This window comes from Podarcis erhardii (assembly GCF_964252035.2).
Source record: "Podarcis erhardii genome assembly, chromosome: 10".
In the NCBI taxonomy this organism is placed as follows: domain Eukaryota; kingdom Metazoa; phylum Chordata; class Lepidosauria; order Squamata; family Lacertidae; genus Podarcis; species Podarcis erhardii.
Genome location: NC_138500.1, coordinates 7,167,929 through 7,183,360, shown reverse-complemented (window position 1 = coordinate 7,183,360; position 15,432 = coordinate 7,167,929). Strand labels below are relative to the sequence as shown.

At 44.2% G+C, this 15,432-nt stretch overlaps 1 protein-coding gene across 2 annotated transcripts in view; it reads left to right on the top strand.

The window, feature by feature from the left end:
- The window catches only part of EXOC4 (exocyst complex component 4), a 361,468-nt gene that overhangs the window by 115,451 nt on the left and 230,585 nt on the right, over positions 1–15,432 (top strand). The window contains exons 9-10 of one of the 2 annotated variants that reach the window (XM_081879705.1): positions 4,131–4,219; positions 11,430–11,698. In XM_081879705.1, the coding sequence (XP_081735831.1) occupies positions 4,131–4,219; positions 11,430–11,521 (181 nt within the window). In that variant the 3' untranslated portion in view covers positions 11,522–11,698. Of the gene's footprint in view, positions 1–4,130; positions 4,220–11,429; positions 11,699–15,432 lie in introns of those variants that run through there. The other variant, XM_081879704.1, reaches the window with a different exon arrangement.

The following is a 15,432-nucleotide window of genomic DNA, read 5'->3' as shown; positions in this document are numbered from 1 at the left end:
TTTTAAGAGGAAAGGTGGGTGTTTAATTTAGGGAGGAGTGCTGCAAACGCTTAGGTCACGTGGAAGTCAGACGTATGATGCAAATGGACCCCCCCCCCATTTTCACATTAAATGTGGGTCTCCCTGACCCGAGTTTTCTAAAGGAGGCGTGAGAGTTGGAATCCTGGCGGAGAAATGGTGATAAATGGTAGTGGAAGGGGAGTCTGATGCTCTTCTCTTTCCCCCTGAGACACAGTATAAGACTGCTTTATCCATCTTCATGAATTGGGGAAGGCAGAGAGGCTGGGCAAGCTTATTGTTCCTCTGAGGGTATAGAGAACATACACATACAAATAATGTTGCAGAGGAGGAAAAGGTTGCTGGTTCTTGCAACTGTCTGAATAAATCATTGGAGTTGTTTTGGCTCCACAGCTGAAACAAAACAAATTCCTTCCAGTAGCACCTTAAAGACCAACTAAGTCAGTTCTTGGTATGAGCTTTCGTGTGCATGCACACTTCTTCAGATACACACGAAATGCATGCACACAAAAGCTCATACCAAGAACTGACTTAGTTGGTCTTTAAGGTGCTACTGGAAGGAATTTGTTTTGTTTTGACTATGGCAGACCAACACGGCTACCTATCTGTAACTGGATCCACAGCTGAAGTTCAGCCACTTCTATTTGGTTCAGAATTCTCCACATCCGACTGACTTACATTCTTGCACAGACATGCGTGGGAACATGTGTTACAGAAAGTTATAGAATGACAAGGGCAAAGCTTGATCTGTCTTGGCAGTTGTGCTTCTTCTGTTCCATTCTGTTTTGATTAACTCAAGAATTCTGTCCTTGGTCCATTGTGTGCCTCTTTCGCTTGATGCTGCTTCAACTGGATGCTGTTAATCACTGCCGTGATTTTTTTTTTAGTCAACATTTTAAACATGAGTGATTCTCGGGTTCATCTTTTGTACTTCTGGCTTCCAGCCTTCATACAGCAGTGCCACTGCCCTGCATTTTTTACTTCTCTTTTACCATTTTCTTGGCTTTTCTTTTGGAGACCAATAGCCCAGAATAAGCCCCTTTGATTAATTAGTGGTAAACTGGAAATGCATCTTTTAAATTAATCACTGGGACTATGGCATCATGGATTAGATATCTCTCTTGGTCTCAGTTTCCTTTATATATGCATACGTGCCCATTCGACTGCTTCAATCTCAGAATTGGCACTTTTACAAGTATCGCATATTGTTCATTCTGCACTTGCAAGTAATCAAACCTTCAGTGTAGCAGCACCTTCTCTTTGGAACAACCTGCCCATTCATCAAAACAAAACAAATTCCTTCCAGTAGCACCTTAAAGACCAACTAAGTCAGTTCTTGGTATGAGCTTTCGTGTGCATGCACACTTCTTCAGATACTCCAGTGTATCTGAAGAAGTGTGCATGCACACGAAAGCTCATACCAAGAACTGACTTAGTTGGTCTTTAAGGTGCTACTGGAAGGAATTTGTTTTGTTTTGACTATGGCAGACCAACACGGCTACCTATCTGTAACTGCCCATTCATATTAGGCAAAGGCCTCTGCCTGTAATGTCTTTGGTGCCTGTTCACTTTTCCTCCCAGCAAGACTATCTATGCCTATAATTTTATCACGTGTAATTACTGTAATTGTTTTAAAATGTGCTATATAGTCACACTGTTGCGTAAGGTAAAAAAAGGTAAAGGACCCCTGGGCAGTTAAGTCCAGTTAAAGGCGACTATGGGATTGTGGCGCTCATCTTGCTTCAGGCCAAGGGAGCCGGCGTTTGTCCTCAGACAGCTTTTCGAGTCATGTGGCCAGCATGACTAAACCGCTTCTGGCGCAACACAACACCATGACGGAGACCAGAGCGCACAGAAACGTTGTTTACCTTCCTGCCACGGCAGTACCTATTTGTCTACTTGCACTGGCGTGCTTTCAAACTGCTAGGTTGGCAGAAGTTGGGACAGAGCAATGGGAGCTCACCCTGTTGTGCAGATTCGAACTGCTGGCCTTCCAGTTGGCAAGCCCAAGAAGCTCAGTGGTTTAGACCACGGCGCCTTCTCCCCTGTTGTATGGGAATTGCAGGCAGCCTGCAACTTCACACTCAGCATCAAAGGACTAGAACCTTGTTGAGATTCCCTCATAGATTCCCTGGAAGGTTTGGATTTCTTGCGGTTTCCCTGCTGATCCTGAACTGCTCCCATCCCCTGTTGCTTGGCATGTTAGCCTGTCAGCTTCATTGCTCCAGCCCCACGCACTCATTTCTGTCTGACGAAAATGAAGTAAGGCATAATTGCTTAATAAGAAGCGCATGTCCCCTGCTGCTCATTCTCTTGTCATTGCTTTAACCACAATGACAGCCATGCTTGCTGGGAACTCTGGTTGCTTTATCTGTCAGCTGTCACTGCATCTGCAGAGATCTTGCCATTAAAATGGCATTTTTCATCCTGTTGAGAGGTGTAGTTGTTTGATAATGCCTCGGTCGTGCTGTTTTCTTCTTCCTTTGGTGTTTGTCTCGCCACACAGAGCAGCTGTCTCCCAACCCTCTTTCCCATTTAGAGGGCCATCCACCTGCCAGAAGGCTCTCTGCATTTTCAAGAGCCCTACTAGAGTAATCAGGCTAAGTTATGGAGAGGGCCCTAGCTCAGTGGTAGAGCATCTGGTTGTTTACCCCATCCTCTCTAGATATGGCTGGGTCCCCTGCTTGAAGCCCTTGAGAGCTGCTTCCAGTCAGAGCAGACAATGCTGAGCTAGTTGGGCCAATGCTGTGTCTTTGTGTAAGGCAGCTTTCTATGTTACTTTGAGTTATCATACAGACAGAATAGGGAGGCCTGCTGCTAGGCAGACTTGCATGGCCACCTAAAGTGGCATTTTCCCAGGACGTTTTTTTTCCTTCTGTAATGGTTGTGGAAGAGACTGTTCTTCCTACCTTATAAGCAGAGGGCTTTAAAGAGTCGTGTGTCTGGGGCAAAACTCTTAAAGCAGGGGTCAGCAAACTTTTTCAGCAGGGGGCCAGTCCACTGTCCCTCAGACCTTGTAGGGGGCCAGACTATATTTTGAAAATAAAAAATAAAAAATGAACGAATTCCTATGCCCCACAAATAACCCAGAGATGCATTTTAAATAAAAGGACACATTCTACTCATGTAAAAACACGCTGATTCCCAGACCGTCCGCTGGCCGGATTTAGAAGGCGTTTGGGCCAGATCCAGCCCCCGGGTCTTAGTTTGCCTACCCAGGTCTTAAAGGAACTATTCTCGCCAGTTTCCCATGGCCAGGAATATTCAAAGAGTTGTGTTTTGTAGTCTGACTTTACCTGACATGGTAAGTGGGGAGGAAGGAGGAAGGGCCCATTTTGCATAGGGTGGGGCTGGAAATGATCAGTACAAAAGTGTTGCTTTGAGTAAATGACCTATGTCCCTCGTTAGTGCTCATGACACCAGGGGCCCATAATACTCGGAAGAATAATACTCAGAAGAGTGTGAGGTACATGCCACAAACTAAGATTTGGTGCCTTCTAGTTAGGATCTTGCGGGACGCGGGTGGCACTGTGGGTAAAACCTCAGCGCCTAGGACTTACTGATCGCTTGGTCGGCAGTTCGAATCCCTGCGGCGGGGTGCGCTCCCGTCGTTCGGTCCCAGCGCCTGCCAACCTAGCAGTTTGAAAGCACCCCCGGGTGCAAGTAGATAAATAGGGACCGCTTTATAGCGGGAAGGTAAACGGCGTTCCGTGTGCTGCGCTGGTGCCGGTTTGCCAGAGCAGCTTCGTCACGCTGGCCACGTGACCCGGAAGTGTCTCTGGACAGCGCTGGCTCCCAGCCTCTTGAGCGAGATGGGCACACAACCCTAGAGTCTGTCAAGACTGGTCCGTATGGGCAGGGGTACCTTTACCTTTACCTTTAGTTAGGATCTTAGCAGCAGAATGAAATGTATGAGATGATTAATAATGGGGAGGGATACGGGGACTCAGTCAGAGATCAACAGAATTAGCAACTTGTTTAGCTTTTGAAGATGACCACTTTCTCACTCTCGGGATTATACTGTCAGTATATGACCATGCTTATTGGAACTGGCCTTGACTTTCACATCGATTCATCATGCCTGCTGACGTGCTGTGTTTGTCTCATTGCAGGTTTGAATCATCTTCCCATGCCATTAGTATGAGTGCCTATTTGCGGGAGCAGAGGAGGGAGTTGTACAGCAGGAGTGGTGAACTTCAAGGTAGGCCAAATCTGGTTTCAAATGAACACTTAAGTAACACTTTTTCACTTACCTTGATAGCCGCTGTCTTTTTTGAAATAGGAAACAGATCAAAACTTCAAACTAGTTGTTTTCACATTTTAAGTCAGAATTCAAAATACTGAAATGCAAGATAAAACTCCATGGTAGCCATATTAGTTTTGAATTTTGTCATGATATTTGAGTTTCACAGTACAGCCAGGTTTTGATACCCACCCACTCACAAAGTATGTTTTGTAATGCTTTCAGGATGATAGATTTCGCTGAAATTTCTTTCCAGTTGTATTATATTTTATATTTGGGAGGCCGGTATCACAGATGGGTCTGACACTTTGGGAAATAGTAATGCAGTAGACCTGGGCATGCATGCTCCTCCCTCCCTCTTTCCCTCTCTCTTTCCCTGCTTTAAAGGAAATATGGACCAAACAGCAAACAGTGACTTTCCTCAGACCAGGGAAAGAGATGAGAAAATGAAAACATCAGAGCTATTGCAGGTTGCAGAAAATGTCAGTCTACTTAAATTGCTATTCTCAGATCTCCTCCAAACACTCAGTTGCATGCAGAAGTCACATTGACTTGCAAGCAGACTAGTTGCACTTTTAATTGTTCATTAAAAAAAAACTAAACTAAAACGCACATAAAGATAGATAGACCCAAGTTAGAACAAATGTTCTAACTATCACTGCAGCTCAGTCAGTAGAGCATGAGATTCTTAATCTTAGTCGTGGGTTCAAACCCAACATTGGACAGAAGATTCCTACATTGCAGGGGGTTAGACTAGATGACCCTTGTGGTCCCTTCTAATTCTACAGTTCTCTGATTATCTGATTTTATTGTTCCTAACATTTGTATTTGTATTTTTAATGCTAGGCTCTGGTAACACACACACACAGAGAGAGAGAGAGACTAGAGATCCACTGCAACACTTAGTTGTGAGGGCCTGCTTGCTGCTTATGATAGAACCATCCGTGTTCCTGGCCCTTTACAGCATTGTTGGAAGAAGGGAGGAAAGTAGGCTCCTGACCCAGGGATCTTTCCATTCAAAGTTCTCTGCATTTCAAAGCCAGATGCTGGGTTGGAAGGGGAGAGGCAAAGGCTAACAAGGGATGAAGGTGAGCTAATGCAATTACCCAGTTATACATCGTGGCTGTGGTGTGTGCTTTTAGTGTGTATGCAAAGGGTGAGATGCTATAAAATGCCAATCTAACAGGGAGAGGTGAGATCTTGGCATTTCCTTGATAAAAGAGAGAGCCTGTTTGTGTTGTTTGTGTTTAAAATTTTTGCATTCAGATGAATTTACTATTACATCCCTAATAGCTTTCTTATACATTACACTAATAGTATAGTTAATTCCACCAAGCGGCATGGTTGTCAAAGAGCTGCACAGCACAGCCGTCACCTTCCTTGTAATTAATGAAGTGCCCTTTGCATAGCAGACACTATAGGATTTAATTACTGTCGCTACCAATGCCCCCTGCTGATTCTGACTCTGCCATAAAATGCGGAGCCAACGTGACTTGGAGGTGGATGCTCAGAGCTTTTAGAGGAACAGCCTCTCCTGCTCTCTTGCCAGCCAGGTTTCCTGCATTTAGAAACTGGCTGGGGGTGCAGCATTCGCACCAGCACACTGACACAGTTAGCCGGGAGGGAAGTGCCGTTCCCTTTTTAAAGTTACCCATTAGCTGCAAAGCAGTAAATCTGACACCGCAATTCAACAGATCTGCAACAAACCCTGCCATGGTGTCATGGGGGCAGGGAAGGTGTGGAGGGAACAAATATATTCAATAGCTGCTTTCACAAGAGCTAAGCAAAATTCTCTCTAGGACTGATTCAGGAGCTAGTTGTTTTGAGTGTTACAATCCAGCACCAAATAAAGGCCTAATTAATCTGATGACTCAGTAGGCTTTTGCACAGGTAGCTCTATATTGGGTTATGGCCCTTTCATTCAGAAGCACATTTCTTTCAGACTTTCACTTTGCAATGGAGGAGAATGACCTGTAAGTTGATCTGAGAATATTCAGAGTTTTCCTGTGTTCTGCTTCCTAGGGAGGAAGCTGTCAGCCTTTCTGTGATGTGCAGAGGTATGCCGTTCATATGTATGAGCATTCATATCCCAGTGTACTAACTAATGCTCATGGTGCTATATAATCATTCACATTTTACCTTGTGAGGTAAGCTAGGCTGAAAAGTAATGACCATTCCACCCAGTGAGCTTTGTGAAAGAAGCTGTTTGTGGCCCCCTAACTTGCCTCTTCTCACCTCTCCCCTCAATCTTGGTCTGGTATGTCTGCACATCAAGAAAAGTATTTGGAGCTTGCCTCACAAGAAATGTTACAGCTTTTAATGTCAATGACTTGCAATATTTGGAAGTGAATGGAAGGTAACTTAGAATTGTGCAAGGGAAAAACAGCCCAAAATGCAAAATTTAATTCAGATTATCTGGAGCATTCAAGAAGTGGAGCTGGTATAATGCTTGCTTATATATCCATGCCAGTGAGTTACATTCAACAGCAGCTTAGTCAAGAGTCATGGGTAAGAACATTGGAAGAGACTTTCTGTGTCCGACCAAAGGGCTATTCCTGAGGAGATTTCACCCTTCCCATATCCAAGAATCTCCTGACGAGTCTGCTGATTCTCCAGAGAGGAGGAGCAGTGTTCTGCTTTCTACTTATTCAGCTCCAGCACCAAGTCAGTCAGTCAGTCAGTCAGTCAGTGTGTCGGAGAAAGAGAGAGACTGAGTGTTAGAGATCGTGTGTAGAGATAAGGTTGCTGCTAAGAGCAGCTGCAGACACTCAGTGCAGCATTCATTTATGCTTAGACCTATTTAGCTCTGTATATAGTTTTGTATTATAGTTGTAGTTCTACAGAGCTGCTCTCCGAGTCGTTTATACACTGCCAGACTCTGCTATACTCTGCTGTGCGACGACTGTATTGTGGAAGTGAATCCGGTGCCCACAACTCTAAGCTGTGAGTCCACAGCACTTTGACCTGTTCCTGTGTAGAAGGTGGTCTCTGGAAGTGCTACCCAGCTCGCCTAGCCCAGTCGGGGTTGAAGTGCATGAGTCCAGTTGGTGACACTGGCTCAAGGGCGATGCTGACAATTCCAGCATTCATTCTCACAGTGGAGAAGAGAATACCCCAGTGAGAAGCTCACAAGGATACAAGCGTAGTAGGGCCAGCCCTGCTATTAGTCAGGCTGCTGCCTTCATCACTAGATGCAGGGAGTGTAGCAAGCTGTTGGGAAGACAGAGCTGTGTGTGCCACACTGGCTGCTCTATGCCAGCTAAGCTAGCCTTCTGCTCTCAGGAACAGTGGAGGCTATTGTCCCATCACTAGTGAGGAAGACTCAGCTGCCGCTTTGTTTGTGTTCTGTATATGCAGTGAGGGAGGGTCTTGTTCTTCACTTCAGGCAGCAAAACTTGTGCTGGCTCTGGCACCAGCAGTCTCTGATCATGATCCCCAGCCACTGCTTTTCAGAGGCATTTTGTCTCTGATCCTGCGGGTTATATATAACCACTATGACCAGCAGCCATTGCCCTCCATGAATATGTCTCATCCCCCTTTAAAGCCATTCAGGTTGGCAGCCACCACTATAATCTTATGGGAGTGAATGCCATAGTTTAACAATGTGCTGTGTGAAGAAGTGCTTTCTTTTGTGTCTCTGGAATCTTCCAATGTGGACAGTCACAGGCTCTAATACTATGAAAGCAAGATAAAAAAAAAAAAATCCCTATCTACTTTCTCAACACTATTCCTAGTTTTACACACCTGTATGATATCCCCCTTACCCTTTTTCTAAATGAGAAATTCACAAATCTTGCAGCCTTTGCTCATTGGAAAGTTGCTCCAGCCCCTTGATCATTTTGGTTACTGTTTCCCAAACCTTTTCCAGCATGACAATGTCCTTTTTGAGGTTGGAAGTTTTATTTTCAATCCCTTTCCTAATGATCCCTAACATGGAATTTGCCTTCTTCACAGCTGCTGCACACTTTCATCAAGTTAATCACCGCAGTCCCAAGATCCTTTTCTTGGTCACTCACTGCCAGTTCAGAACCCAGAATATTAGGATTTTTTCTTTTGCTTCAGGGTGCATCATTGCAGAATTTGGTTAGCCAAGATTTAGATCAGAGCTTTCCAAACGGTGTGTCGTGACACATTAGTGTGTCGACTGCAGTATGTAGGTGTTTCTCATGAACGCTCCCCATGCTCTTTCCGGGGCTGGAAAGGGGTTAATTTAACCTCTGGTTTGCTAGTAAAACTGAATTGCCATGTTGCGAAATGATGCATGTTTAAAAAGTGTGTCACCAGCATGAAAAGTTTGGAAAGCTCTGGTTTAGATAATAAGGGCCTTAACTATTAATGGAGGCTGTGTTTATAACTTTACCTTTGCTAGATAAAAATGTTGACTAATAATATATTTTTAGGGCATCCTTCCTCTATGTTGGGTTTCAAGTGAAATCAACATGCCGAAGGAGAGATCTGGTTACTAGGATGTGTCTTGCAAGCAAGTTGCATGTTTTTGTCAAAGCCAGTGTGAATCTGAGATTTTTGTTAGATACAGCAGGTGATATTTCTGTTCTAAGTCACCATAGGGAACCCAAATCATTTCCCACGGTGATGCAGTGCTCTCAGATCAGTTTGCCAACTAAGTCCATGAAGAAAGTTCATGCGGTGAGAGAATTTGAAGAGCCTCAGGGGGGCACAAAGAGGCAGGGAATGCAACCGGCAGGTTTCCACCAATATTTAAGTCTTCCCAAGTTCTGGAAGATAATTGCAAGGTTCTCTTGACAACTTACTTCATGAACCAAGAACAGAACAGCTGAGTCTACCTGGTTGCAAAACAGTCTGCCCTTTTCTCTACCACCTTCTTGTGCTAGCTTTTTCTACGTTCAGGGAATTTTTGAAGCGCCTTCAGAAATTTAGTTCCCTGTGCCTGCAGTCCGATATTGTAAAGTTCAGAGCAGACACTGATTTTGCTAAGCATGTAGTTCAGGCCTTGTATATAGGGAATGACATTCCCAGGAGAACCCACCTCTTCTGCAAGGCTCAATCTATTGTGGCTCATGCAATTTGTGTTAACCAAGAACAGCAGCAACAAAAAAAGGCAGCCTGGGACAACCATCTGTGTTCTCTGGTGACACAAACTGCTTTTGACGTTTGGAGTAATGAAAATTCAGTTCAGCACTCTTAGAGTTGCGTATGATAATACGCTGTCATTCAGAGGAGATAGGGAGGGGAAAGGAAGGACTGATGTGTTCTTGTCTCATTTTTAAAAAGGCACTGTGGCAGGTGGTTGCCCTAAGTTTTGAAAAGGAACCTCAAAATGGCAGAACAATACGAAATGAAGAGCTCCTTCTGCCTTGAGGAATGCAGCTAGGGGACTTTCTGTTCTCTCGGGTGTCTTGGTTGCTCCCCACCCCGTCAAAATCGGAGCTTTATTTGAGGTTGGGGCAGAGGGATTGCTCTTCTTCGCTTTGGCTGTGTTAATGCAATAATCTCATTCAGACCTTAGAAGCCCACTTATTATTTCCTCTGCGTGCGGTTTTTCTAGTGTAGCAGATTAGCAGCAACCGTCTCTTCAAAGGCTATCCAATCAAGAAGGGGTTATTAAAACCAGGGCGCTTTATGACTGAGAATTAATTAGAGCAGCATTTTCATGCAAAACATCCAATTTTTTGATTAGCAATGGAGCAGGGTCACAATTAACACTCTAGGAAGCTTAAATTTCCGGTATTTTGATTTTCAGGAAATGAGATTATCAAACAGAGGTCAGATAACTTGACAGCAGAGGAAAAGGGGGCGGGAAGGAAGAAAAGAGAAACAGAATCTATATGTAAGGAATTAAATTGTTTATCCATGTGCTGCAGAGATTGCTTTTAAGTCTGTAAGAATTCTGTCTTGGTGATAGAAGAGCTCCTCCTTCCTTCTTCCAGATGGGTTTTTTTTCCTTCCAGTGCAAACTCCCTCTGGTGGGAAGAGCCTAACTCAGCTTCTATCTTGTTTTTGCTGACAGGCCTGGGCTTTCTGTTCATATCCAGCCTAGAGTTCTCTTTCCTATACCCCCTTGCCCCCCCCCAATAATTTGTTGCTTCCCATATCCTAGATGGCTACAAGGCTAACAAACATCTCTAGCCGAGGAAGCCCAACATTGTCATGAACTCATCCTTGGCAAGAGGTGGCCGCTTGCCTTTCAACTCTCACTGAACTAAGATATGGGAAGCAGCAAGCTCTAGGCAGCAGCACTTCCTGTCTCTTGGCCAGAGGACACAAATGCAGCAGCCATACTGAGTCCTAGCATGGGTGGTTGTGACTGGGCTCTAGTCTCAGGCCAGAGAGGCAGCTGAGTCCAGGAGTTAAGGGAGCACATGACTTCTAGACACCACCCTCTCCTCCAATAGTGCTGAATGCAGCCTCCTCTAGAAATTTTTGGAGCTGTGCCTCGGAGGAGGAAAATGGCTGAAGGTAACAACCTGGTGGGCAGCCCCTGTGAAAGCAGCCACAGCCCTCAGTGTGGCATCAGTGATGCAATCCAGAGATGGGCCTGCTATATGTACCAAGTAGGCATCTCAATGTGAGATCTTTTTTTGATGGGGGACTATTCTCAACCCTGCAGTGATACCTGTGATACCTTTTTAATACTAGTGGAACTAGATTGCTGATGCTTAATATCAAAGAGCTTGCAGAGTGACTTTCAAGCTGATTGCTAGGAGAAAAGTGACAGGAACTGGGCAAGGGATCTGGTTTGGGGAGACTGATCACTTGCTGTGCCTATTCATTTTTCTCAGAGCTTGGAGGGTGCCTTGGTCATTCTAGAGCTGTTTGTTTCATGTGCAATTATTTTTGCCTGTGATTTCTTTGAAGCTGAAGAGAAACCCAGTTCCTTTTCTTGAGTTAGTCAGCTGTAGCCAGTGTCCTGGGAATGATCCTTTTTCCTGCCTTCCTGTATCCTCTTTCTTGCTGGGGCTGCAGGTTGAACAGTTGTTGCAAGCTTTGCCTCCTCATGGTTCACATTTTAGAATTTGCAGCTCCCCAAATTAGCTGGGGTATCTCCTGCTAGAATTCATCTAGGTTTCCTGTTTTCATACCCTCCCCCAAAATATCCAAAGATAGCTACTATGTGGAATAAATCCATCCAAAGATGTCCACTGTGTAGAATGAATATTCATGATACCTTATTCTTTTTCTTGTATAGATTATGTTGGGAGGGGACCTGCTTTCAAAATGGCTAGAGAGGATTCACCCTTTCTTGATAAGCAAAGCATCTTCTGCATTTTTAGCGTCTGAATTACAACAGCATTGCCTTATTAGACAACAGCTGCTGCTCTGCATTTTCCAGCAGACAGACACCTTTATTGAGATTCCTCCTTCTGAACACTCAAAATATTGATAGCCTTTTGGGAAGAAAGAGCCTTTCTATTGACACAAAGCTTTCTCTCCGTGTGTAAGCATTTATGACTTCAGCCATTTTCTGATCTGTAGTTCCTATCTGGAGCTGTTGCTTATTAAAAATAAACAAACCCCAACTCTTTCCAAGGCCTAAGTGTCTGTGATAAGGAGCAGGACAACTTAATCTCTGCTGTGTAACACACAGAGCTGGCTTAATTGCTGTCGAAAGGTGCAAGCAGTCAAAAGCTTGACCTTGGGAGCTTTTCTGCAGTACTGTTAGTGTCTCAACTTCAGAATTTGGGAGCACAATACCGTCTGGAACAGATACCCAGTATGGGCTGCCAGAAAGTGCTGCCAATAGAGACTACCTCATGTTGCCAGAAATGTGATACCCCAACAGGGAGGAATACCTTGTTGTTTATGGTATAAGACAAGACTATAGAAAGACCAGGTTGGAATTTCGCCATACATATGCATTATAAATCTTGATGGGGTCAGGGAAGAAAGAAATGTGATATCTCAAGCGGGAAGTTAAATTACTTTGGTTTTTAAAAATGGCCGTGAGTGAAGTAGCTAAGAGGCTGAACGGTGAACCAGGAAATCCCGAGTTCAAATCTAGTGTTTGCCGTGAACTATGGGTCAGCCCCTTACATGGTATGGGACATAAACAGCGGAGAGGTTAGCTGCTGAATGAAGGACAGCATTTAAATACTTGAAGGTCAAATATCATTGAAAATAATTATTAGAAGCTTCTAACTGGAGGAGACTCTTGAGAGTCCCATGGACTGCAAGAAGATCAAACCTCTCCATTCTGAAGGAAATCAGCCCTGAGTGCTCACTGGAAGGACAGATCCTGAAGCTGAGGCTCCAAGACTTTGGCCACCTCAGGAGAAGAGAAGACTCCCTGGAAAAGACCCTGATTGAGGGAAAGATGGAGGGCACAAGGAGGAGGGGACGACAGAGGACGAGATGGTTGGACAGTGTTCTTAACATGAGTTTGACCAAACTGTGGGAAGCAGTGGAAGACAGAGGTGCCTGGCGTTCTCTGGTCCATGGGGTCACGAAGAGTCGGACATGACTAAATGAGTAACAGCCTAAAGCAGATTTTCTGGGGAGAGGGGGTGGCATATAGATAGGAGAGACCTCTGAGGCATGCAGTATTTTATTCCTTAAGTTTCTCCTTCAAGTTATCCTAGTATTGGTAACTGCACACCTACATGCCAGATGTGTGTGTTTGTAGGATTTTCATAGGGCCAGCATTCTGCATGGTACTTTATGGAACAACACAGAGGAAAAAGGCACAGGTCTAGACCCCTTCTCCAAGAAACTTAAAATCTACGTTTAGACAGTGATAAGGGTGGTGAGGGGAAGAAAAGTGGGGGTATGTGGGCTAACATGTTAATGAATGTCAGCCAAAGCAATTCTGCATACAGATACTTCATTATCATTGGGAATTATGACTTCTGGGTCAAAGCTTCATAGGAAAGAGATTTGGAGGAGGAGACAGAAGTGGGACCTCTGAGAAGTTCTGGGATACAGCTGAAAGCCTAGGGGGATAATCCATACAATTTCCATTCCCCCAGAGTTACAGACAGCAGGTTAAAAAAAGTTCAATGCTAACGTTTGTCGAATATGGAGGTGCTGTTGTGAGACTCGGAACTTTATGTCTCCATCCTACCTGTGTTTAAATTGGGAGGCTCAGTTATGAATCTCTGGATTTGGAAGTGTGCTATTCTGGGGTATTGAGGGTGGGCTTTCTGGTTAGGAAATAGCCTCAAATGCCCTCATTAAAGTGCTCCTGTCAAACTTTTTCATTGCTATCATGCTGTGGCTAAAAGGTGCTCCTATTGAAACTGATTTGAAATATTCACCATTCATTGGTTGTTTTTGCCTTTTTAATGCTCTCAAAGCATTTTGAGGTGTGTGTAGCAACTCCCCCGGAGTTGAATGTTAGACCTTCCATTTCACTCAAGTATAGAAAAATGAAGATATTCCCCTCACTGCACCATTCTGTTCTTATCTCTGTCATGCCTCATGTTGTGATTTGAAACACGTCCTTGGCCTTCTGGCCTCGTGGGATTTAATTTTTCTTAATTAACCTCAAGGACTTGCCATGCACCACCTCTGGAGTTTATCCATGTTCCTGTCCTTTGGCGTTTGTGTGAATTGATTTTCCGTTATCCTGACTAAGGCTGCAATTCGAAGCTCACTTACCTGGAAGTAAGCCCCAGTGGATTTAATAGGACTTACTCCTGAGTAGACATGGTTAGGATTGCACAGTTAGAAAAACCACAGTCAGGAAACCAGGAAACGAACAGATTTATAAAGACAGAGGCTAGGATACTTCATGCACAAGGCGGCACCTTGTTGGTTGGAATGAAAAGCAGCATTTATGTTATGTTATTTAGTGTTATATTGTTATATTTAGTGTTATATTTATGTTATGTTATTTAGTGTTATATTGTTCTGTGAACTGCCTTGAGACCTCCGGGTTTAGGGCGGTATATAAAAATTCAATTAATACTACTACTACTACTTCTAATAATGTAGAAACACACACACATAATCTCCATAACCTTCATAGTTTGTTTTTCCAGCTGGTCTTGAGAGCTGGAAAGCTTGCCAAGGTAACTGGGCCGTTTGAACTCAATGCCTTTTGATTTGCTTCCTGAGTCAAATCCAGCAAGCACTCTGCATAGCAGCAACTGTGGCAAGCCCTTTCTTTGGTCACAAGTGGCCAGTCATAGGATACAGATATTAGTGCCGATGCTGTTGAGCTTGTCCTAGACAGACAGAGCCTCTAACAGACCATGTGGCGACTGCTGCTCAGACTCTTGAGTTTGTATTCATGCTGGCTGATTTATGACTCTCCTGCTCTTTGCCTCCAGCCCTTCCTTCCCATTAATACATATATTACCAATGCATCACTTCTCTCCTTCCTGCTTTGCTTTCTCCTTTTTAGTCTTGTCCCTCAAGGTGCTTGGGTTGTGGGTCTTCAATTAGTAGGAATTGTCTCATGCCTGCATATGTTTGAGTGCAGGATCTCTTGGTTCGGCTGAGAACTTTTTTCTGCAGTGAAAGTAGCTGGAAAATGAGTGTGTCAGTCCAAGGCCCATTCAGATCTTACCCACAACACAATCCCACAGTCTTTGTAAAAAGACCCCTAGCTCTTGTGGAATCTCAAGGTGGTGGTGGTGTGGACTTTGCTTTTGCTTTCTGGTTTCAAAAAATGCTCCACAAACTATCTACTCCATCTTCTCACAGGTTCCCCACAATTTCCCCCCAGGAACCATAGAACCATAGAATAGTGGAGCTGGAATGGACCATCTAGTCCAACCCCTTGCTATGCAGGAATATTCAGCTGTCCCATATGGGGATTGAACCTACAACCTTGGTGTTACCATCACCAGCTCTAACCAGCTGAGCTGCCCCTAATAGAGTCAACTGGGGAAAACTCTCTGCCTCATTTCCTATCCAAGCCAGTCATTTTTGCTGTTTGAAAAAAATGTCACATGGTGGCACAACATGTTTCTGTAAAACTCCTTCCACTAACCCTGCTTATGACTATTTATTCTGAGTGACTTGCAAGGGCTGTTACTAGTGCTAGTTGTGCTTCCCCTTGTGTAAGGGGAGCAGCTTAAACACTCGTTAATGTTTCTGAATTCTGGGCTAATTGCATGACAATATTATAATAAAGACTTGATGGTCTGAAGCTTGGAATTTCTAAAATGATATCAAAACTATTGTAAGTGATTAGGAGCTTGGATTGCTTCCCGTGTTCCTCTCTGGGAGTTTTAATTGCCATGATC